Here is a 26,105-nt window from a genome sequence, read left to right on the forward strand (position 1 = left end):
TCGGCATGGTGGCATTTTATCACCGGTTCCTGCCATCCGCGGCCCACATCATGCGGCCGCTATACGAGCTGCTGGCGGGCAAGCGTAAGACCGTCGTGTGGACCGACGGGGCCGTAGCAGCCTTTGACGGCGCGAAGGAGGCCCTGGCTCTGGCTGTGCTGCTTGTTCACCCACGGGAGGATGCCCCGACAGCCCTTACGGTGGACGCCTCAGAGTTGGCGGTTGGTGGCGTACTAGAGCAACTCACGGACGGGGGGTGGCGCCCCCTGGCCTTCTTCAGCCGGCACCTCGACAACGCCCAGAAGAAGTACAGCGCTTTCGACCGCGAGCTCCTCGCCCTGTACCTGGCCGTTCGTCACTTCCGCTATTTTCTGGAGGGCCGCCCGTTCACCGCTTACACGGACCACAAGCCGCTCACTTTCGCCCTGGCAAAGGTCTCCGACCCATGGTCCGCCCGACAGCAGCGCCAGTTGGCCTACATATCCGAATTTACCACCTCCATCCGCTTTATCGAGGGGAAGGAAAACCGGGTGGCCGACGCATTGTCTCGCCCCGCCATCAATGCCGTGTTAGAAGTGGCACCCGGCATTGATTATTCTGCCCTGGCGGAGGCCCAACTAACGGACGGGGAGATGCCCGCCTACCGGACTGCCATCTCTGGCCTCCGCCTTGAGGATGTTCCCCTCGGCCCCGGAGCGACGACGATACTTTGCGATGTGTCGGCAGGTCAGCCGCGCCCCATCGTCCCGGCCGCGTGGCGCAGGAGGGTGTTCGACGTGGTCCACGGGCTGGCTCACCCATCCATCCGGGCAACGATCTCCTTGGTAGCTGCGCGGTTCATGTGGCATGGTCTGCGCAAGCAGGTTGGCCAATGGGCCCGCACCTGCATTCCGTGCCAGACGTCGAAAATTCAACGCCACGTCCGGGCGCCACTCCAAGGGATCGGTCTACCCTGCCGCCGTTTCGACCACCTGCACGTGGACATTGTGGGCCCGCTCCCGCCGTCCCGGGGCATCACCCACCTCTTCACGGTGGTGGACCGCTTCACGCGGTGGCCGGAGGCCATACCACTGGCTGATACATCTACAGCCACATGCGCTCGTGCGTTGGCCGCGCACTGGATTGCTCGCTTTGGTGTGCCGGTGGTCATCTCATCGGACCGGGGGCCACAGTTCACCTCCGAGCTGTGGTCGGCCATGGCCCACCTGTTGGGCGTGCGGCTGCACCACACCACGGCCTATCACCCGCAGGCAAACGGCTTGGTGGAGAGGTTCCACCGGCAGCTGAAGGCAGCGCTGAAGGCGCGACTCGCCGGCCCCGACTGGATGGACGAGCTACCATGGGTTTTGCTGGGCATCCGGACTGCCCCCAAGGAAGACCTGGCTTCATCCTCAGCGGAGCTCGTCTACGGGTCTCCGCTCACGGTGCCCGGGGAGTTCGTGCCCTCGTTGCCGGGGCGAGAGGAACCGCCCTCATCCACCCTACATCGCCTCCGAGAGCGAGTTGGCAAGCTCGCACCCGTGCCGACGTCCCGCCATGGGACATTCCGCCCTTACGTGCCATCGGCCCTCCAGGACTGCGCCTTTGTGTTCCTGCGCCGTGACGCCCACCAGGCGCCACTCCAGAGGCCGTATGAAGGCCCGTACCGGGTGCTGGAGCACGGGCAGACAACCTTTGTTTTGGACATGGGGGGCCGGCCGGAGGCCGTGTCAATTGACCGCCTGAAGCCGGCCCACTTAGACATCGACCAACCGGTACGGGTGGCCCAGCCTCGGCCACGAGGTCGCCCCCCTTTGCGGGTCCCACCGCCTGTCTCTCCAACTGTGCCTCCGCCGGCCCCTCTGTCAACCGATTACCGTACGCGGTCCGGTCGGGTTGTGCGACCACCAGTGCGTTTCGTGCCTCCGGATCTGGGGGGGGGTACTGTGGCGGCTCCCAAGGGTCGGGCCATACTACTACCGACCCCTCGGCACGGGAATGGACCAGTCCCGGGAGGCGGTCCTGGACTCAGGTATAAAAGGACAAGGTTTGGGCGCCAAGCCATTCCGGCAGACTAGACCCGTCTGAGACCCACGAACCAATAAATATACCTTCCCAAAATACCTGGCTCCTTGCCTTTATCAACACGCTACATATCCATTAAAAATCCTGCATCTGCACCGATCCCCGAAGTGCACTGGGAAGGACCTGGCGAATTTTAATCCGAAACACCCTTCTTCCAAAGACCATTGAGATCAGCAGGAAAGAAATTGGAGTTTAATTAGTATTTTCTGCCAGCGTGTGACCTTCCTGGGTGTGTAAATAGAGATTTCAGGAGACATTCCCAACACTTCGGTGAGCTGATGATACAATGTCTCATATTAGTACAACAGGTGGATTTATTCACAAAATGCTGGAGTAACTCAGCAGGTCAGGCAGCATCTCAGGAGAGAAGGAATGGGTGACGATTCGGGTCGAGACCCTTCTTCAGAAGAAGGGTCTGAAGAAGGGTCTCGACCCGAAACGTCACCCATTCCTTCTCTCCCGAGATGCTGCCTGACCTGCTGAGTTACTCCAGCATTTTGTGAATATATCGATTTGTACCAGCATCTGCAGTTATTTTCTTATAGTACAACAGATGGATATGTTTATAAAGCTGTAACTGGTTCTATTATCGTCTTAATGTTGTGCTCAGCATCGGAATTCAAAAGCTCCGTTCCGCCGAGTCCAAGCTCGGTTGCTTTCTCGGTGACGTTTGTCACTTCTATTTTCAGCCCTTGTTGCCGACCAAATGTTAGGCTTGGTGTCTCGGATCAGCGTGGTTGGTACGAACGGGAAGCCTCTTTCAACGCGCAGAGCTGCGTTTGTTAATCTGACAGACGAAAGGCCAACCCCGATAAATCGTGCACGCGAGAAACCGTCACCGATGAGGTAGATAGTCGTTCAGGACCGCTCTCTGGTTGTTGGTAGGATGGTTCAGTTGCCTGATAACAACTGGGGGAGAAACTGTCCCTGAATCTGGAGGTGTGCGTTTTTTACACTTCTGTACCTCTTGCCCGATGGGAGAGGGGAGAAGAGGGAGTGGCCGGGGTGGAACACTGGTCCTTGATTACAATGCTGGCCTTGCCGAGGACGCGCGAGCTATAAATGGAGCCAATGGAAGGGAGGTTGATTTGTGTGATGGTCTGGGCTGCGTCCACAATTCGCTGCAATTTCTTGCGGTCTTGGATGGAGCTGTTCCCAAACTGTGTTGTGATGCATCCTTGATAAGATGCTTTCTACAGTGCATCTGTAGAAGTTGGTGAGAGTTGTCGGGGGCCTGCTGAACCTCCTAAGCCTTCTAAGTAGAGACGTTGTGTTTCAACAGTTGCGTTTCAACAGTTGCGTTTCAAGTGACATACAGTTCGTGGGTCAATTTTGCAGTGTCAAGGGACAAATGGGTGGGTTGGTCAATGGCTGTTCCAAATAATTAGAACATTAACCGAAACAAGAACTGCATGATAGAGAGTAATTGCGTCTAATTTAGAAACCAGAACTACAGATGCTGGTTTACACAAAAGGACACAAAGTGCTGGAGTAATTTAGTAGGTAGCTTTCTTTAGTTTAATTTTAGTTGCAGGAAAAATGTTCCCAATGTTGGGGGAGTCCAGAACCAGGGGACACAGTCTAAGAATAAAAGGGAGGCCATTTAGAACTGAGGTGAGATGAAATATTTTCACCCAGCGAGTTGTGAATTTGTGGAATTCTCTGCCACAGAGGGCAGTGGAGGCCAATTCACTGGATGGATTTAAAAGAGAGTTAGACAGAGCTCTAGGGGCTAGTGGAATCAAGGGATATGGGGAGAAGGCAGGCACGGGTTACTGATTGTAGGTGATCAGCCATGATCACAATGAATGGCGGTGCTGGCTCGAAGGGCCAAATGGACTCCTCCTGCACCTATTTTCTGTGTTTCTATGTTTATTGTCACGTGTGAAAAGCTCGTGTTGCGTGCTGATCCAGTCAGTGGACACTCTATCCATGATTACAATCGAGCCGTCCGCAGTGTACAGATGCATGATAAGGGAATAACGTTTGGTGCAAGATAAAGTCCTGTAAAGTCGGATTAAAGATAGTGCGAGGGTCTCCAGTGGGGTAAATAGTAGCTGAGGACCATTTTCTAGTCTCTGGAGAACATGGATAGGTGACCTTTCAGGTCGGGACACTTCTTCAGACTGAGTGTTGGGGGGGGGCTGAGACAAACGCCCTGTGGCTGTCACGCTTTGTTCTGCTTCTCCTCTCTCCCAGCTCCCTTCCCTCTCCCCTGCCCCCCCCCCCCCCCCCTACGTCCCTCTCCCCACGTCCAATCAGTCTGAAGAAGGACCCCGACCCGAAACGTCACCTACTCTATTTTATATTCACTTAAAGAAGGTACAATGTGTTGGACTAACTCAGTGGGTCAGGGAGCACCTCTGGAGAGCATGGATAGGTGACATTTCGATTCATGATCCTCATGGCAAGGAGGGTCCCGACCAGAAACGTCACCCATCCAAGTTCTCCACAGATGCTGCCTGACTGTCACCAGGAAACGCCACCAATTCCTTCTCTCCAGAGACGCTGCCTGTCCCACTGAGTTACTCCAGCATTTTGTGTTTAACCCAAGTCAACATAGAAACAATGAACTGCAGATGCTGGTTTATACCAATCATAGACACAAAGCGCTGGAGTTACTCAGCGGGTCAGGCAGCATCTCTGAAGATAAAGGAGTAGAGTCACGACCTGAAACATCTATCATCTTCCAGAGATGGCCCGTTGAGCTACTCTTGCGCTTTGTGTCTATTTTTGTCCCAGGTCCTGTTATTCCGATTACTCATCATCAGCACAACATCTGTTATCGTTATGTACAACCCTTGAGAAAATAGCTCACTGGCTTTTAAACACAGATCAACCAGAACTTTGCTGCAAGGCCCCTTCAGGAAATAGGAAGGAAAGATGGTAAATTGTCTGCAAGGGGGCTCTGATGTCTTAACTTTGTTAAATTGGGAGCAAAAAAGACACACAAGGTCCTGGAGTAACTCAGTAGGTCAGGCAGCGTCTCTGGAGAACATGGATGGGTGATGTTTCAGGTTGGGACCTTTCTTCAGAGTGATGTGATGTGGGGGTGGGGGGGAAGACGGAAAGAAAGCTGGAAGAGAGGGGAGGCAGCACAAAGCGTGGCAGATTATAGGTGAGCACACACGTTTTGATCGGCAGATGGTTGGAACAAATGCCAGAGATTAAAACAGAAATTGCTGCACAAAAGGTTTGAGAAGTTGTGAATTGTGAAGCCTGAGGAAGGGATGTGGGGGGAGGTGGAGGGGGAGGGGGAGGAATAGGTGTGAGTCTATTTAAATTGGCAGCAGGTGGGCCGAGGCTTGAGGGAGAGGGAGGTTTCAGAGCTGGAATGTGCAGTGTCGCTGTGATTTGCAGAGAATACAGAAGTCTACATCCAGTGGAGTCTAACCACAATAAACTGAACACAAGATAATCAGCAAAAGTTGATTGGAAATATTTACTGACGGACACATACTTCTTTAGTTTAGCGATACAGCGTGGAAACAGGCCCTTCGGCCCACCGAGTCTAAGCCGACCAGCGATCCCCGTACACTAACACTATCCTACACACACACTACTGAAGCCAAGTAACCTGCAAACCTGTGCGTCTTTGGAGCGTTGGGAGGAAACCGGAGCACCCGGAGAAAACCCACGCAGGTCACAGGGAGAACGTACAAGGGAGAACGCACAAACTCGGCACAGCCAGCACCCGCAGTCAGGATCGATCCCTGGCACTGTAAGGCACCAACTCTACCACTGTGCCGCCCTGTTTGTTTAAGGAAAATGCTCCAAGTATTTGAAGCAGTCGACGGAGTTAAATAAACCCATCTAATTGCCGAATCAGTCCTCCCAGATGTGAGGCATGCTTGATGTGTGCTAGAAGGGAGTGAAAGGGGCAACTTATAGACAAACAGCAAGTGTGTACTGCATCTGGTCAGACACGTTCCTGCAAACAAAAGCCAGATGCTCTGATGTCTTTCATCAAATGGGCAACATTGGCATCTGTCTTATGACTAGCTGAGTTCCTCCAAGCACAGCAGCACATGGATTTGAGATTTAACTCCTTAACTAATAGGTACGTTATTGCTCAGTTTAAGACGTGGGATTTGCTTTTAAACATTCACACGTGGGAACGGGTTGAGTTTGAGTTTCTGGGACTCTGTTCCCTGGTGCGCAGGAGGATGAGGTGTTTATGCATGTATATCGTGTATAAAATTATGAGAGGAATAGATCGGGTAGACGCACAGAGTCTCTTGCCCAGAGTAGGGGAATCGAGAACCAGAGGACATAGGTTTAAAATACTGTGACAATATACAATAGACAATAGGTGCAGGAGGAGGCCATTCGGCCCTTCGAGCCAGCACCGCCATTCAATGTGATCATGGCTGATCATTCTCAATCAGTACCCCGTTCCTGCCTTCTCCCCATATCCCCTGACTCCGCTATCCTTAAGAGCTCTATCTAGCTCTCCCTTGAATGTATTCAGAGAATTGGCCTCCACTGCCTTCTGAGGCAGAGAATTCCACAGATTCACAACTCTCTGACTGAAAAAGGTTTTTCCTCATCTCAGTTCTAAATGGCCTAACCCTTATTCTTAAACTGTGGCCCCTTGTTCTGGACTCCCCCAACATTGGGAACATGTTTCCTGCCTCTAACGTGTCCAACCCCTTAATAATCTTATACGTTTCGATAAGATCTCCTCTCATCCTTTTAAATTCCAGTGTATACAAGCCTAGTCGCTCCAGTCTTTCAACATATGACAGTCCCGCCATTCCGGGAATTAACCTAGTAAACCTACGCTGCACGCCCTCAATAGCAGGAATATCCTTCCTCCAATTTGGAGACCAAAACTGCACACAGTACTCCAGGTGCGGTCTCACTAAGGCCCTGTACAACTGCAGAAGGACCTCTTTGCTCCTATACTCAACTCCTCTTGTTATGAAGGCCAACATTCCATTGGCTTTCTTCACTGCCTGCTGTACCTGCATGCTTCCTTTCAGTGACTGATGCACTAGGACACCCAGATCTCGTTGTACGTCCCCTTTTCCTAACTTGACACCATTCAGATAATACTCTGCCTTCCTATTCTTACCACCAAAGTGGATAACCTCACACTTACCCACATTAAACTGCATCTGCCATGCATCCGCCCACTCACACAACCTGTCCAAGTCACCCTGCAACCTCATAGCATCTTCCTCACAGTTCACACTACCACCCAGCTTTGCACCATCTGCAAATTTGCTAATGGTACTTTTAATCCCTCAGGTGGGGGGAGAAGATTCAATAGGAATCTGAGGGGTAACTTTTTCACATAAAGGGTGTGTGAGTATATGGAACAAGCTGCCGGGGGAGGAAGTTGAGGCAGGTTTATTGCAATGTTTAAGATACAATTGGACTGGTACATGGATAGGACTGGTTTAGAGGGATATGGGCCAAACGCAGGCAGGTGGGACTAGTGTAGATGGAACATTTTGGGCACGTTGGGCCAAAGGGCCTGTTTCCATGCTATATCATTCTATGACTCTAACTGAGGACTTATTGACAGGGTGTGATATTTGACCCTGGACTATGTTTGCGTCACCACTGTCTGCACATTTCCATCTTGGACATGGAACAGCACAGCTGAGCAACAGGTCCTTTGGCCTGTGATGGCCGTGCCGAACATAAACTAAACCCTTCTGCCTGTACGTGCTCCTGATCCCTTCATTCCCTACATATTTATGCGCCTATCTACAACCCCATAAACGCCACCAGTGCATCTGCTTCCATTACTACCAGTGTCGGCGCGTTCCAGGCACCTACCACTCTGTGTGGAAAAAGAACTGCCCCACGCATCTCCATTAAAACGTTTTCCTCTGACCTTATAACTATGTCTTCTAGTTATAGAAGATATTTACAACCAGGGGAAAGGGTTCTGAAAGTCCACCCTATCTCTGTGGTAGCCACAGAGTGATACAGCGTGGAAACGGGCACTTCGGCCCAACTGGCCCATGCCGACCGACATGTCCCATCTACACTGGTCCCACCTGCCCGCGCTTGCCCCATAACTCACTAAACCTGTCCTATCCATGTACCTGTCCAAATAAAATATAATATTTTATGATTAAAATATTTAAATATCATTATATTATAATATTTAAATTAGGATTCAAAGCATAGTTATTGGGAAATCCCGCTTATAAAGTTATGTGCTGTATATAAAACTATGAGAGGCACAGGTAGGGTTGCCAACTGTCCCGTATTAGCCAGGACATCCCGTATATTGGGCTAAATTGGTTTGTCCCGTACGGGACCACCCTTGTCCTGTATTAGGCCCGGGTGGTGCTGTAGGCCCAGACACTGTAAGCCCGGGGGGGTGCTTTAGGCCCGGACACTGGAGGCCCGGGGGCCGCTGTAGGCCCGGACAGTGTAGGCCCGGAGGCCCATGGGCTGCCTAATGGAGGTTGCATAGCAACCCGCCTCCCGGCCCGGGCGGCCGCCATTGGTGGAGCGGGAGCACGTGGCCGCTGGATGGGTGAGGTCATGTGGGGCGCGGGGCGGTGACATCACCTTTTTGTTCTTTATTTGGGAGTGAGAAAGTTGGCAACCCTTGACACAGATAGGGTAGACAGTCAGAACCTTTTCGCCCAGGATGGAAAAATCAAATACTACAGGGCGCAGCTTTAAGGCGAGAGGGGCAATGTTTAAAGGAGATGTACGGGGCTAGTTTTATTACAGAGAGGGTAGTGAGTGCCTGGAACGTGCGACTGAGGGTGGTGGTAGAGGCACATGTGATAGTTGCAATTAAGTGGCGTAGCGGTAGAGCAACTACCTTACAGCGCAGGGTTCGATCCTGACCACGGGCGCTTGTCTGTGCGGAGTTTGTACGATACGATACGATAGAACTTTATTTATACCAGGAGCAAAATTGATCTGTCAACAAGTCATAAAAACACAAAGTACATGAAACATGAAATGAAAGCGATGAGTGGAAAGGATTGGGGATGTGCAAAGATTGGGGGGGGGGGGGGGTGGAGGGGAGTCAGTCTCAGTCTACCCCACGACAGAAGGGGGAGGAGTTGTATAGCTTGATAGCCACAGGGAAGAGGGATCTCTTGCGGCGTTCTGTCCTGCATCTTGGTGGAACCAGTCTGTTGCTGAAGGTGCTCCTCAGGTTGACCAGTGTGTCATGGAGGGGGGGGGGAGGTGAGCCGTATTGTCCAGGATGCTCTGCAGTTGGTCCCCTCCAAGACCACCTCCCATGAATCCAACTCCGCCCCCAGGACGGAGCCAGCCTTCCTGATGAGATTGTTAAGTCAAGTCAAGTCAAGTCAATTTTATTTGTATAGAACATTTAAAAACAACCCACGTTGACCAAAGTGCTGTACATTTGATTAGGTTCCAATAGAAAAAAAATGAAAACATACAGTAGCACGCAAACAGTTCACAGCGCCTCCTCAATGAGCCTCAAACGCTAGGGAGTAGAAATATGTTTTGAGCCTGGACTTAAAGGAGTCGATGGAGGGGGCAGTTCTGATGGGGAGAGGGATGCTGTTCCACAGTCTAGGAGCTGCAACCGCAAAAGCGCGGTCACCCCTGAGTTTAAGCCTAGACCGCGGGATAGTGAATAGCCCCAAGTCGGCCGACCTGAGGGACCTGGAGTTAGAGAGGGGGGTTAGAAGATTTTTGATGTAGGGGGGGAGTGTCCATTTAGGGCTTTATACGTGAATAGGAGGAGCTTGAAGTTGATTCTGTACCGTACAGGGAGCCAGTGGAGAGAGGCCAGAATCGGGGTGATGTGGTCCCTTTTACGGGTACCCGTCAGGAGTCTCGCTGCGGCGTTTTGGACCAGTTGCAGGCGGGACAGGGAAGATTGGCTGATCCCAGTTAATCCTATTGGCGTCTGCGGCCTTCGCCCTGCTGCCCCAGCACACCACAGCTCTCCCTGTGACCTGCGTGGGCTTTCTCCGAGACCTTTGGTTTCCTCCCACAGTCCAAAGACATACAGGCTAGTAGGTTAATTGGCTTGGTATAAATGTAAATTGTCCCTGGTGTGGATAGTGCGCGGGGATCGCTGGTGGGTGCGGACTGTGGGCCAAAGGGCCTGTTTTCGCGCTGTATCTCTAAACTAAACTAAATTAAGAGAATTTTGGATATGAAGGGATGTGGATTATGTACAGGCAGGTAAGAGTTAGTCTTGGCATCATGTTCGGCGTAGACATCGTGGGCCAAAGGGCCTGTTCTTGTGCTGCACTGTTCTTTGATCTATGTAGATAGAGGAGCCTGTTCAAGCACTCTTCACAAGGTCATGTGGTCCAAGTCCTGTGTTGGTTCTCTTGTACAGTGTTAGTGTTAATTAACACAGTGAACTACTCACTCGGCTCCCACTGGGTTAGCAGCTGATTATCCTTGCCTGAACTGAAGCCAGGACATGACTGGGAATAAAGTCGTTAGTGTTTTGTCTAATATCAGCTGACTGGACTGAATTGCTTCTGTACATCACCGTGATTTTTAAAAAAAACAAATAATTAGATTTGATTTTAAACAATTCCAATAAGTTCCCTGGATACTGCCCACTTAAAACTGCATCTCACAGTGGATGTTTCTCATGCGATCGCTGTGAGTTTGAGGAACGAAAGATGTCAGCAAACGTGCCAGTGGGAACGTTGACTGCTCATTCACAAGTTCACAGGTTATGGGAGTAGAATTAGGCCGTTCGGCCCATCGAGTCTACTCCGCCATTCAATCATGGCTGATCTCTGCCTCCTAGTCCCATTTTCCTGCCAACTCCCCATAACCCTTGACATCCGTTCTAATCAAGAATTCGTCTGTCTCTGCCTTAAAAATATCCACTGACTTGGCCTCCACAGCCCTCTGTGGCAGAGTTTCACAGATTAACTACCCTCTGACTAATGAAGTTCCTCCTCACCTCCTTTCTAAAAGAGCACCCTTTAATTCTGAGGCTGTGACCTCTGGCCCTAGACTCTCCCACCAGTGGAAACATCCTTTCCACATCCACTCTATGCCTTTCATTATTCTGTAAGTTTCAATGAGGTCCCCCCCCTCAACCTTCTAAACCCCAGCGAGTACAGGCCCGGTGGTGTCAAACCCTCATCATATGCTAACCCACTCATTCCTGGGATCATTCTTGTAAACCTCGTCTGGACCCTCTCCAGAGCCAGCACATCCTTCCTCAGATATGGAGCCCAAATTTGCTCACAATACTCCAAATGCAGCCTGACCAGCGCCTTATAGAGCCTCAGCATTACGTCCCTGCTTTTGTATTCCAATGGCAAGGCTGGTGCTGTCTTTGTCAAAACAAGCACTGTATAATATTGGCACATGTGCACATGTTAGGGTGTTGGATGGGCTGGTAATCAGCTGGGTCACTCACTTCCAAATGGTGTCAGGCTACTTGAACGCTGGTAGACCTGCAATCACCAGAGCAAGTGGTAATCACAACAACTTTCCTCCATAGATGCTGCCTGACCCATTGAGTAACTCCAGCACTTTGTGCATACAGTGTGGAAACAGTCCCTTCGGCCCATCTTGCCCAGGTTGGGCTGAAGGGCCAGTTTCCACGCTGCCCCATTCCACCAACAGGCCCAATCTACACTAGTGTTCCTTGCCTGCCTTTGGGCCCATACTGTTCTTAACCTGTCCTATCCATGTTTTAAAAAACTATATATTTTAAACGTTGTGATGGCTCCTGCTTCAGCTACCTCCTCCAGCATCTTGTTCCTTACACCCACCACCCTTTGTGTAAAATAGTTGCCCTTCAGGTTCCTATTAAATTTCCCCCCCCTCACCTTTAACCTATGTCCTTAAGTTCTCGATTCCCCTACCCTAGGTGAAAAGACTCGGTGCATTTACTCTATCTATTCCTCTCATGATCTTATACAGTTCTATAAGATCACCCCTCATCCTCCTGCGCTCCAAGGAATAATGTCCTGGCCTGCTCGACCTCTCCCCATAGCTCAGGCCCTCGAGTCCCGGAAACATCCTCGTAAATCCTACAATAGTCTTACAATAACAAGGATCGTGTAGGAAGGAACTGCAGATGCTGGTTCATACCGAAGATAGTCACAAAGTGCTGGAGTAACTCAAGCGGGTCTGAAGAAGGGTTCTGACCCGAAACGTCACCTATTCCTTTTCTCCGGAGATGCTGCCTGACCCACTGAGTTTACTCCAGCACTTTGTGTCAATCTTGTGGAGGGATTATTTTGTTCCACATGAAACCAAACTTTATTTGCCTCATGCTGTCAATACTTGCAGTGAAGGTATTTGACTCCTTTGACCTTGAAGTAATATGTTTGCGTTCTCTGTTTCATTCCAGGTGGTGCGATTGACGTGGTGGTCGTTGATCAGAGATTCCAGTTATTACACACTATCAATAATGGCGCTTATCTTGGTAAGGATGCTATTTGCTTCCAGTGCATCATCCGATTGTGGAGTGAAATCTCTGCGGAGCATTGGCGGTGAATTTTGGGAGCGAAGGTGAGGAGAGGGTTGGTGAGGTGGAATGGAATTCACGAAGACAACCAACCAGAGGCACGGACACACAAGGAACCACAGATGCAAATAACCACAGATCATTGTCTTACAATATGGAAAGATTGGAAAGACTGGGCTTGTATTCACTGGAGTTTAGAAGGATGAGAGGGGATCTTATAGAGGCGTATAAAACTATAAAAGGACTGGACAAGCTAGATGCAAGAAAAATGTTCCCAATGTTGGGGGAGTCCAGAACCGGTGGCCACAGTCTTAGAATAAAGGGGAGGCCACTTAAAACTGAGGCGAGAAGGAACTTTTTCACCCAGAGAGTTGTGAATTTGTGGAATTCTCTGCCACGGAGGGCAGTGGAGGCCAAATCACGGGATGAATTTAAGAGAGAGTTAGATATAGCTCTGGGGGCTAGTGAAATCAAGGGATATGGGGCGAAGTTGGGCATAGGTTCCTGATTGTGGATGATCAGCCATGATCACATTGAATGGCGGTGCTGGCTCGATGGGCCTTATGGCCTCCTCCTGCACCTATTTTCTATGTTTCTAATATAGTGTAGCAAAGTGTGGTGTCATGCATTTTGGTAGTAGGAATAAAGGCCTAGACTGTTTTCTAAATGGGGAGAAAATCCAGAAATCAGAGGTGCAAAGGGACTTGGGAGTGCTGGTGCAGGATTCCCGAAAAGTTAATCTGCAAGTCGAATCGTTAGTAAAGAAAGCAAAAACGATGCGATTGTTTATTTCAAGAGTCCCTGCATACAAAAACAGGGATGTATCGCTGAGGCTCCATAAGGCGCTGGTCAGGCCGCATTTTGGAATATTGTGAGCAATTTTGGGCACCATATCTGGGGAAGGTTGTGCTGCCTCTGGAGAGGGTCCAGAGGAGGTTTGCAAGAATGACCCCAGGAATGAGTAGGTTAACCTCTGATGAGCGTTTGTCGGCACCGGGCCTGTGCTCCCTCATTGAAACGTACAGAATAGTGAAAGGCTTGTATAGAGTGGATGTGGAGAGGATGCTTCCACTAGTGGGAGAGCCTAGGACCAGAGGTCAGAGCCTCAGGATTACAGGACGTTCTTTTAGGAAGGAGATGAGGAGAAATTTCTTTCGTTAGAGGGTGGTGAATCTGTGGAATTCTTTGCCACATAAGGCTGTGGAGGCCAAGTCAGTGGATATTTTTAAGGCAGAGATAGATAGATTCTTGATTAGTACAGGTGTCAGTGGTTGTGGGGAGAAGGCAGGAGAATGGGGTTAGGAGGGAGAGATAGATCAGCCATGATTGAATGGCTGAGTGGACTTGATGGGCCGAATGGCCTAATTCTACTCCTATCACCTATGATTCTGAAATCTTGAGTCAAACACTAAGAGCATCTCGGGAGGGAATGGCCAGGTTTTTTTTTTCGGGATAGGATGCTTCTTCAGACTAAACCAATAGTCGAACAGGTCCCTCCATTTTCCACACAGATGGTGGTGGGTACATGGAACGAGTTGCCAGAGGAGGTAGTTGAGGCAGGTACTACAACAACATGTAACAGACACTTGGATAGGTGCAAGGATAGGAATGGTTTGGAGGGATGTGAGTCAAACACAGGCAAAAGGGATGAGCTGAGATGGGGAATTTGGGGTTTGCTGGAATAGTTGGCCGAGGGACCTGTTTCTGTGCTGCAGGACTATACGACTCATTACAAGCTCCATAGAGCACCATGCCTGATAGTGGTGGAGGGGGGGGGGGGGGAGGGAGGGGGGGGGGAGAGTAGGAATCAGCTTGTGGGAAATAAAATCAGACATTTTTTTTAAATTTACAGTTACATTTCTACAAAAAGTAACAAAATGGATGACAATTTAATTGAATTTATTCCCACTGTGCTATCCTGCATTAATATCTTCAGTAATCAGATATTAATATTACTACTGGACCGTTACCCTGCCCATTACTTAGACACCTGGTGCCTGCAGATATTTAAGTTGCTGTCGAGCTGGGTGACGCTGCAAAGTATTTCTCTGGAGTTTTTGAATGAATTTGGAAAGCCAATTAAATGCTAAAATGGAGCTGCAACAGATTGTGCCTTCAGGATAGTGTATGGCATATAATTAATCGGCAGTGTAATATAATTATATATTAATTGTACCTCTACGCTGTAATTAGCAACCTGCTGAGATGGAAGTGCTTGGCTCTAGGTGGTCAGCAAAGATGACATCCGCTGCATTATCTTCAGCCAGAATCCCCCAAAACCATGAAGGTTTCTCTGAAACCTCCTCCGTGTTTCTCCAAAACCATTGTATCGCTAAATTAAACGAAAAACTTTAAACTAAGCTAAACTCCTTCTGAATTCATCCCTTGTTCACACCTCAAAAATGATTGCCTCTCTCAGTCTGTCTGTCTTGCAACAGCTTTTGAAGGCTGTGGAGGCCAGGCCAATGGTTATATATAAGGGCAGAGATAGGTAGATTATTGATCAGTACGGGAGTCAGGGGTTATGGGGAGAATGGGGTTCTTAAGACATAGGAGCAGAATTAGGTCATGTAGCCCATCAAGTTTACTTTGAAAGTAGGCATGCAGGTGCAGCAGGCAGTGAAGAAAGCGAATGGTATGTTGGCATTCATAGCGAGGGGATTTGAGTATAGGAGCAGGGAGGTTCTGCTGCAGTTGTACAGGGCATTGGTGAGACCACACCTGGAGTATTGCATACAGTTTTGGTCTCCTAATCTGAGGAAAGACATTCTTGTCATAGAGGGAGTACAGAGAAGGTTCGCCAGATTGATTCCTGGGATGGCAGGACTTTCATATGAAGAAAGACTGGATAGACTCGGCTTGTACTCGCTGGAATTTAGAAGATTGAGGGAGGATCTTATAGAAACTTACAAAATTCTTAAGGGGTTGGACAGGCTAGATGCAGGAAGATTGTTCCCGATGTTGGGGAAGTCCAGAACAAGGGGTCACAGTTTAAGGACAAAGGGGAAGTCTTTTAGGACCGAGATGAGAGAGTGGTGAATCTGTGGAATTCTCTGCCACAGAAGGTAGTTGAGGCCAGTTCATTGGCTATATTTAAGAGGGAGTTAGATGTGGCCCTTGTGGCTAAAGGGATCAGGGGGTATGGAGAGAAGGCAGGTACTGGATACTGAGTTGGATGATCAACCATGATCACATTGAATGGCGGTGCAGGCTCGAAGGGCCGAATGGCCTACTCCACATTGTTTCTATGTTTCTATGTTTCTACTCCACTATTCAATCATGGCTGGTTGATCTTTCCCTCTCAACCCCATTAGTACGGGTGTCAGGGGTTGTGGGGAGAAGGCAGGAGAATGAGGTTAGGAGGGAGAGATAGATCAGCCATGATTGAATGGCGGAGTAGACTAGATAGGCCGAATGGCCTAATTCTGCTCTTATCACTTCCGAACTTTTGAATTTTTAAAAAACTAAGCTTGTTGCTATTCCTGATTTCCCTTTCTGCCTCGTGTTTCGGGGTGCAGATAGGTTCCTGGACTTCAGGCCAAATTACTTTCCTTTGGAAAGGTCTAATCCTGTGAACATACAAACCAGAAGCTGGATTAGGTCGGGGATAGATGACACTTGATAAACCAGGGGATGAAAGACTAGCATGGGATGAGGAAAGAGTTTTTCTTGTAACAAAGACTGACACCCAACTTGAGTTTAGACAATAGACAATAGACAATCGGTGCAGGAGTAGGCCATTCAGCCCTTCGAGCCAGCACCACCATTCAATGTAATCATGGCTGATCATTCTCAATCAGTACCCCGTTCCTGCCTTCTCCCCATACCCCCTGACTCCGCTATCCTTAAGAGCTCTATTTAGCTCTCTCTTGAATGCATTCAGAGATTTGGCCTCCACTGCCTTCTGAGGCAGAGAATTCCACAGATTTACAACTCTCTGACTGAAAAAGTTTTTCCTCATCTCTGTTCTAAATGGCCTACCCCTTATTCTTAAACTGTGGCCCCTGGTTCCGGACTCCCCCAACATTGGGAACGTGTTTCCCGCCTCTAGCGTGTCCAACCCCTTAATAATCTTATATGTTTCGATTAGATCCCCTCTCATCCTTCTGAATTCCAGCGTATACAAGCCTAGTCGCTCCAGTCTTTCAATGACAGTCCCGCCATTCCGGGAATTGCGTTTGAGTTTAGCTTATTGTCACATGTGCCGAGGTACAGTGAAAAGCTTTTGTTGCGTGCGAACCAGCCAGCAGAAAGGCTATAGACTAAAGTCAGCGGTTATGGGGAGAAGGCAGGAGAACGGGGTTAGGAGGGAGAGATAGATCAGCCATGAATGAATGGCAGACTAGACTTGATGGGCTGAATGGGCTGAATTCTACTCCTATCACTTATGATCTTATGATTTAACATGATTGCAATCGAGCTATCCACAGTGTACAGATACATGATAAAGGGAATAACGTGAATAATATTGAGTGCAAGATAAAGTTTAGTAAAGTCCGAACAAATATAGTCTGAGGGTCTCCAATGAGGTAGATCGTAGTAGCTTAGGACTGCTCTCCAGTTGATGGTGGGATGGTTCAGTTGCCTGATAATAGTTGGAGGATCATTAGGTCCCTCAATTCTTCAAGCCTGCTCTGTCTCTCAGTGAGATAGTGGCTCTGATTGTAACCCCAACTCCCACACTCCTATTAACCCACCCTAACCCTTCTCCCCCTTGTGTAACAAAAAACCTCTCTACCTCTGCCCCCATTGGCATTTACAGGAGTATTCCAAAGACTTCACAACCTACCAAGAGAAAGAATTCTACCTCATCTTGGTTTAAAATGGGTGATCTCTTATTTTTGAACGACGACCTTTAGTTCTGGGTTCTTCCCAGCGCCAGAGACCCAGGTTCGATCCTGACTACGGGTGCTGTCTATACTGAGTTTGCACGTTCTCCCTCTGATTGCTTGGGTTTTCTCTGGGAACTTCGGTTTCCTCCCACATTCCAAAACTTGCAGTTTTGTAGTATAAGAAGATAACTGCAGATGCTGGTAGAAATCGAAGGTTTTTATTCACAAAATGCTGGAGTAACTCAGCAGGTCAGGCAGCATCTCGGGAGAGAAGGAATGGACGACGTTTCGGGTCGAGACCCTTCTTCAGACTGATGTCAGGGGGGCGGGACAAAGGAAGGATATAGGTGGAGACAGGAAGATAGAGGGAGATCTGGGAAGGAGGAGGGGAAGGGAGGGACAGAGGAACTATCTAAAGTTGGAGAAGTCGATGTTCATACCACTGGGCTGCAAACTATCCAGGCGAAATATGAGGTGCTGTTCCTCCAATTTGCGGTGGGCCTCACTATGGCACTGGAGGAGGCTCATGACAGAAAGGTCAGACTGGGAATGGGAGGGGGAGTTGAAGTGCTCGGCCACCGGGAGATCAGTTTGATTAATGCGGACCGAGCGCAGGTGTTCAACGAAGCGATCGCCGAGCCTGCGCTTGGTTTCGCCGATGTAAATACGTTTTGCAGTTTTGTAGGTTATTTGGCTTCTGTAAATTGTCCCGAGAACTAATGTACAGGGGATCGCTGGTCGGCACGGACTCGGTGGGCCGAAGGGCCTGTTTCCACGCTGTATCTCTAAACTAAACGAAATCTTCTCCGAACTGCTTCCAGCCCGTAAACTGAAGAAGGGTCTCAACATCACTTATCCTTTTTCTCCAGAGATGCTGCCTGACCCGCTGTTACCCCAGCAGTTTGTGTCTGTCTTCGGTATAAACCAGCACGTGCAGTTCCTTCCTACGCAAGAACGCCCTTCGTCACTGAGGAACAAAATACTGTGCAGTGTACTCCAGAGGTCATTTCACCAGTGCCCTGTACAAATGAAGCATAACCTTCAGAAATGGACTGTAACCTGTGTGCTTTCATAATTCATAGGTTCTAGGAGCAGAATTAGGCCATTCAGCCCATCAAGTCTACTCCGCCATTCAATCATGGCTGATCTATCTCTCCCTCTTAACCCCATTCTCCTGCCTTCTCCCCATAACCCCTGACACCCGTACGAATCAAGAATTTTATCTATCACTGCCTTAAACATATCCATTCAGCCTTGTGGCAATGAATTCCACAGATGCACCACCCTCTGACTTAAGAAATTCCTCCTCCTCTCCTACAATAGACAATACACAATAGGTGCAGGAGTAGGCCATTCGGCCCTTCGAGCCAGCACCGCCATTCAATGTGATCATGGCTGATCATTCTCAATCAGTACCCCGTTCCTGCCTTCTCCCCATACCCCCTGACTCCGCTATCCTTAAGAGCTCTATCTAGCTCCCTCTTGAATTTGCTTGTACTTAGGCTTAGGCTTGTACTCGCTGGAATTTAGAAGACTGAGGGGGGATCTTATAGAAACATATAAAATTCTTAAGGGGTTGGAGAGGCTAAGATGCGGGAAGATTGTTCCCGATGTTGGGGGAGTCCAGAACCAGGGGTCACAGCTTAAGGATAAGGGGGAAGTCTTTTAGGACCGAGATGAGAAAACATTTCTTCACACAGAGAGTGGTGAGTCTGTGGAATTCTCTGCCACAGAAGGCAGTTGAGGCCAGTTCATTGGCTATATTTAAGAGGGAGTTAGATGTGGCCCTTTTTGCTAAAGGGATCAGGGGGTATGGAGAGAAGGCAGGTACAGGTTACTGAGCTGGATGATCAGCCATGATCATATTGAATGGCGGTGCAGGCTTGAAGGGCCGAATGGCCTACTCCTGCACCTATTTTCTATGTTTCTATGAATGCATTCAGAGAATTGGCCTTCCTAATGGAACATTCTTTTATTCTGAGGCTGTAACCTCTGGTCTTAGACTCCCTCGAGTGGAACCACCCTCTCCCCATCCACTCTGTGCAGGCCTTTGACTATTCGGTAAGTTTCAATGAAGCCCACCCCTCTAAACTCCAGCGAGTAGAGGCCCAGTGCCGTCAAACGCTAGTTTTTTTAATTCCTAGTTACTTACTGTACTTGCTCATGGGGCCTTTTGCTAGACAGCTCATCACTGTAGCACTTCCAGCCTGGCATCCCTGTGGGAGCTCTCTGTTCCTCCAGTTTGACCTGCGACACATCCATTGCTCGCAGCTGAAGCATGGGTGGTGTTAGTCCGTAGGTTCTGGCATCCGGCCCGGAAACGTTTCCCCTGTCTCTCCTCCTCCGGCAGGTCGACTAACTTTAGGCCACCCATCCTTCTCGTCCTTTGGACTGACGCCAATGTTTGGTTCATTTTTTGTTTAGAGGTGCAGAGTGAAAACTGGCCCTTCGGCCCACCGAGTCCGCACCGACCAGCGATCCCCGCACATTAACACGACCTTCCACACACTCGGGACAATTTTACATTTACACCCAGCCAATTAACCCACAAACCTGTACCTCTTTGGAGTGTGGGAGGAAACCGAAGATCTCAGACAAAACCCACGCAGGTCACGGTGAAAACGTACAAGCTTCGTACAGCCAAGTCGGGATTGAACCTGGGTTTCTGGCGCTGTATGGCAGCAACACTACCATGGCTGGGTTGAATACATTCCTTCAGTTTACCACAGACAGGATCAGACTAACAGGCCATTCATATGACATTGTGTATGCATATAGCATTCCTCTCAATAAAGTCTTCTGGAGCACCTCGTGGGAGCATTGTACAACAGGATCAATGTAAGGCAGTAACTCTGCCCCTGCATCACCTTGCCCATGCAGCATGGAGGAGCATTTTCAAGGAGGAGAGAGTGGTAATGAGGGAGAGGAGTTTAGATTTAGATTTTTTTTTAGATTTTTTAGATTTAGAGATACAGCGCGGAAACAGGCCCTTCGGCCCACCTAGTCCGCGCCGCCCAGCGATCCCCGCACATTAACACTATCCTACACACACTAGGGACAATTTTTTTTGCATTTACCCAGTCAATTAACATACCTGTACGTCTTTGGAGTGTGGGAGGAAACCGAAGATCTCGGAGAAAACCCAGGCAGGCCACGGGGAGAACGTACAAACTCCGTACAGACGGCGCCCGTAGTCAGGATCAAACCTGAGTCTCCGGCGCTGCATTCGCTGTAAGGCAGCAACTCTACCGCTGCGCCACCCTGCCGCCCAGTTTACAGAAGGAATTCCAGAGCCCAGGCTCCTGCGCTGAAGACACCGAGGACTTCAGTGGAAAGATGATTATTTGGGATGCACAAAGTGCATGGGTGGCACGGTGGCGCAGTGGTAGAGTTGCTGCCTTAGAGCGCCAGCGACCCAGGTTCGACCCTGACTACGGGTGCTGTCCGTACGGAGTTTGTACGTTCTCCCGGTGACCTGCGTGGGTTTTCACCAGGAGCTCCGGTTTCCTCCCACACTCCAAAGACATATTGGCTTGTCGGTTAATTGGCTTGGTAAAAAAAGTAAAATTGTCCTTGGTGTGTGTAGGATAGTGTTAGTGTGCGGGGATCGCTGGTCGGCACGGACTCGGTGGGCCGAAGTGCCTTTTTCCACGCGGTATCTCTGAACTATACTAAGCCAAACACAGGAGGCCGCAAGTGAAGGAGGCAGCTCGAGAGGTTATTGTCAGGAGGAGACGGGTGCAAGGGTGAAGCCACAAAAGGCAATTGATAGCGGGAATAAGAATTTTTAAATTAAATGTTTTTGAACCAGGAGCCAGTGTGGTTGGCCGCCATTAAATGGGTGCGGATTGCGAGCCAGTCTGGGACAGCAGATTATTGCTGAGGCGTTTAAAAGACTGCAAAATCAATTAGGAAAGGTCAAGTCTTTTGGTTTAGTTTGGAGATAACGCATGGAAACAGGCCCTTCAGTCCTCTGAATCCATGCCAACTAACGATCACCCGTGCACTAGTTCTATGTTATCCCACTTTCGCATACTGCACACTAGGGACAGTTTGCAGAAGGCATTTAAGCTGCAAACGTGCACCTCTTTGTGATGTGGGAGGAAACCGGAGTGCCCAGAGAAAACCCGCGCAGGTCATGGAGCAAACGTGCAATGTTGTACAGACAGCACCCGCAGTTAGGACGGAATGTGGGTCTCTAGTGCTGTAAGGCAGCAACTCTACCGCTGCGCCACTGTGCAGCACTGCTTTTACAGGGAATGGCTCAGCAGGAATTGGGAACGTCAGCCTCCAGCATGTTAAAACACCTCCAGCATGTTAGATTCGCGTTTTACGCAACGCAATTGTACAGTCCTGCGAAACGCACAGAGAGGGGCAGAAGCTGAAGGGTTTCAATGCCGGAGCTGCAACTTGTATGCCTGGTCTCTTCCTGCCATCTGCTGGTTAATGGTGATGTTTGCAAAATACACCAAGACAGTGGAGAAGCACGGAACTACAAATGCTGGAATCTGGAGCAAATCACAAGGTGCTGGAGTTAACTCGGTGGGTCAGGCAGCCTCTGTGGAAGGAAGACATTGCTGGGAACTAGAAGCAATTTGGCTTGTTGAGGTTTCGACCTTCCGTTGATCAATGCCAGCTTGGGAATGAGAGAGAAACACTCCACTGATGTGCGAAGGAGATGGATTTTAACTATAACTTCACTGAAAGGAGAACTCTTCCACTTCTTCTCAAGCCTTTTGCTCCTCCAGCGAGCATAGGCCATTGACAAATGTCCCTCAACTCACTCGCTTGTTGGCGGTTCTTTCGAAGGTAGACTCGCACCTTGAAAAAGATCCAATTTTCTGTGACAGACATGGAATTAAATAAGCAGTTAAATTAAATTCCATAAAATTATAATAAATCAAATTATTAATGAAGAGACAAAGGGCAGGAGCTTATTAGATCTTGGATAAACACAAAATGCTGGAGTAATTCAGCACATCAGGCATCATCTTCGGAAAAAAGGTATAGGTGACGTTTTGGGTCAAAACCCTGTTCAGACTGAGAGTCAGGGGAGAGGGAAATTAGAGGCCTGAGAAGGTTCAGAACAAATCAGAGGCAGCACCGATGACCAAAGAAAGGTGACCTGTATCTCAAACATCTCCGTGTATTGGCCTAAGATCTCTTTGCTATGCAAGTGTGCTCCGGCAAAATACAAAATGCTGGAGGAACTTAACAGGTCAGGCAGCATCTGAGGAGGGAATGGGCAGTTTGAATTTTCAGGTCGGGGCACTTCTTTAGACTGTTTGGAGTGGGGGGGGGGGGGGGGGGTGGGGGAAGAGGAAGCTGGAACAAAGAGGTGGGGGCGGTGAAAAGCCCAGCAAGTGATAGGTGGCTACAGGTAAGGGGGGGGGGAGGGGGTGGTGAGGGTTTGATTTGCAGATGGGTGGAGTTAGTGAGAGGCGAGAGGTGACATGGAGACGTGAGGAGAGGAGGAGTGAAATGTAAAGCCAGAGGTAGGAATGTGGATGGAAGGGATCGAAACATAGAGAATAGGTGCAGGAGGATGCAATTTGGCCCTTCGAGCCAGCACCGCCATTCATTGTGATCATGGCTGATCGTCCACAATCAGTAACCCGTGCCTGCCTTCTCCCCACATCCCTTGATTCCGCTAGCCCCTAGAGCTCTGTCTAACTCTCTTTTAAATTCATCCAGTGAACTGGTCTCCACTGCCTTCTGTGGCAGAGAATTCCCCAAATTCACAACTCTCTGGGTGAAAATGTTTTTTCTCGCCTCAGTTTTAAATGGCCTCCCCTTTATTCTTAGAAAAGGTGGGGAAAAAAACTCACGGTGGGGGAGGGAGGGTGGGGGTGGGGAAGGAAAATGGGGGAACCTGGGGTGGGAGATGAGTACGAAAGTGGGGAAAGGAACAGGGTGAGCAGCGGTGGGAGATGGTACTGAGGGTAAGGTGCATAGGAAAAAATGAAATGTATTCCTAGATATTAATTTGGTTGGCAATATGCATAAATACACGCTGAATTTGGTTGGAACTGATGCCGATCTTAAATGTTATATTTGGAATTGAAACTGATGAAGGACCATTCTCAATACATTTTCTCTTTTCCCCTCCAGATTATTTATGACGAAAGAATTTCTTGGTAAGTGTCGTCCATGAGCATCTCAAATTGTAGGAATGTTACACCCACGCAGACTGGACCCATAGCGTCAAAATCATAACGTTGTACAACAGGCCCTTCTGCCCACCATGTCCATGCTGACCTCTTTGTCCATGTGCACTGATCCTATTTGCCCGCCTTTGGTCTTTCTATGTCGTGCCTATTCAACAGCCTGTCCAACAAAACAGCCTGTGGGCGGCACGGTGGCGCAGCGGTAGAGTTGCTGCCTTACAGCACCAGAGACCCCGGGTTCGATCCTGACCACGGGCCCTGGCTGCGCGGAGTTTTTGTACGTTCTCCCCGTGACCGCGTGGGTTTTCCCCGGGTGCTCCGGTTTCCTCCCACGTTCCAAAGACGTGCAGGTTTGCAGGTTTCTGTATGTTGTAAATTGTCCCTCGTGTGTGTCGGATAGTTCTAGTGCATGGGGGGGGATCGCTGATCGGCGTGGAAGCATGGTGGACTGAAGGGCCTGTTTCCTCGCTGTATCTCTAAACTAAACTGAAAAGAAAGATGTGAAAGAAGGCCTGAAATTGCTTGCTTCCTCATGTCTGAAACCTAAATCTAAAACTGATTGAGAATGATCAGCCATGATCACATTGAATGGTGGTGTTGGCTCAAAGGGCCGAATGGCCTACTGCTGCACCTAATGTCTATTGTCTAAAAAAAAAATTCTCTTAAACGTAGTGATTATGTCTCGTTCCTCCAACTCCTTAGGCAGTGAGTTCCAGATATTAACCATCGCCATGTCAAAAAATAACCTTCCCCTTCAAAAGTTCCCTTTGAAACCCCTTCCTTTTCACCTTAAACCAGTGCTTCTTAAACTGGTGAATGGTTCGCCCAAGGGTGAATGAAATTGGAGGGATGCATGAAGGGTGAATGACTTAATATATATAAAATTATACACAAGGGAGAATAAGACAAAAATTACCCCAAAAAACAGAGGAAAATTTAGTCGAGGGTGAATGAAATTTTGTGATAAAGACTCAAAGGTGAATGTGTTTAAGAAGCACTGCCTTAAACCTTTGTCCTTTGATACCCTTACCACGGGGGAAAGTTTCAGAATCTCTATCCTGCCTCTGCATTTCTTGAATTTATTCACCCCTCTCAGGCCATTCTTCAGCCACCTTTCACCCTGGGAAAACAAGCCCAATTTATCCAATTATCGGGCCTGAAGATGGGTCTCGACCCGAAACGTCACCCATTCCTTCTCTCCAGAGATGCTGCCTGCCCCGCTGAGTTACTCCAGCATTTAGTGTCCACCTTCGATTTAAACCAGCATCTGCAGTTCTTTCCTACCCAATTTATCCGATCTCTCCCCCTAACTAAAGTACTCCAATCCCGGCGACATCCCGGTGAATCCCACCTCCATTCCCTCCGGCACAATCACATCCATCCTATAGAGCGGTGAACACAACTGTGCACATGGCCCGTAGGAAAATAACTGCAGATGCTGGTTCAAATTGAAGGGAGACACAAAATGCTGGAGTAACTCAGCGGGTCAGACAGCATCTCACTCAAGAGAGAAGGAATGGGTGACGTTTCGGGTCGAGACTGTCAGTCTGAAGAAGGGTCTCGACCTGAAACCTCACCCATTCCTTCTCTCCTGGGATGATGCCCGACCCGCTGAGATACTCCAGCATTTTGTGTCTACCTTGTGCACATGACTCCACGCATTCTAACCAGTGTGACGTGAGCTGCATCCCAAATTTTATTTCTGTGCCCTGACCTGTGATGGCTAACATGCCAGTTGCTTTCTTCACCACTGTCTGTCAATACGCCACAATCACTCTCTCTGTAATCCATCACTGTAAGTTCATATGTTATAGGAGCAGCATTAGGCCATTTGGCCCATCACGTCTACCCCGCCATTCAATCATGGCTGATCTATCTCTCCCTCTCAAGGCCATTTACCTGCTTTCTCCCCATAACCCCTGACACCCGTACTAACCAAGAATCTGTCAATCTTAAATGTTACTCGATAACGTGGCCTCCACAGCCGTCTGGCAGTGAGTTCCACCGATCCACCACCCTGTGACTAAAGAAATTCCTCCTCGTCTCCTTTCTAAAGCTCCTTTCCATCGATACCTCACACCCTCTGCACAGCCCCTCCCTATAGTGCGGCACGGTGGCGCAGGGGTAGAGTCGCAGCCTCACAGCGTCAGAGACCCGGGTTCGATCCTGACTATGGGCGCCATCTGTACGGAGTTTGTACGTTCTCCCCGTGACCGCGTGGGTTTTCTCCGGATCGCTGGTGGGCACGGACTCGGTGGGCCGAAGGGCCTGTTTCCGTGCTATATCTCTAAACTAAGCTGAACTAATCAGTACTTCACACTCACTCACTCTTTGTTCGTCTCTTCACTTTAAATACTCCGCTCTGAAAGACACTTGGACAGGTGCATGGACAGGATAGAGGGATCTGGACCAAACGCGGGCAAATGGGACGAGCTTAGATGGGGGACCTTGGTCGGCATGGACGAGATGGGCTGAAGGGCCTGTATCCATGCTGTATCTGTTCCCCCTCCATCAGTTCTGCACACTCACTCTCACTTCATCCACACAATCGATCTGTCCAACAGTTAATGGATCCATCCCTGTAGTTGTGTTCTCCACATACTATGTCTGGTGGTAATGTAT

At 49.2% G+C, this 26,105-nt stretch overlaps 1 protein-coding gene across 1 annotated transcript in view; it reads left to right on the forward strand.

Annotated features, from left to right (window-relative positions):
• The window catches only part of LOC144597077 (sodium/potassium/calcium exchanger 3-like), a 225,775-nt gene that overhangs the window by 177,375 nt on the left and 22,295 nt on the right, over nt 1–26,105 (forward strand). The window contains 2 exon segments of the mRNA XM_078405992.1: nt 12,368–12,442; nt 23,428–23,453. Of these exon segments, the coding sequence (XP_078262118.1) occupies nt 12,368–12,442; nt 23,428–23,453 (101 nt within the window).

Source organism: Rhinoraja longicauda, chromosome 9 (genome assembly GCF_053455715.1).
Source record: "Rhinoraja longicauda isolate Sanriku21f chromosome 9, sRhiLon1.1, whole genome shotgun sequence".
Lineage (NCBI taxonomy): Eukaryota > Metazoa > Chordata > Chondrichthyes > Rajiformes > Arhynchobatidae > Rhinoraja > Rhinoraja longicauda.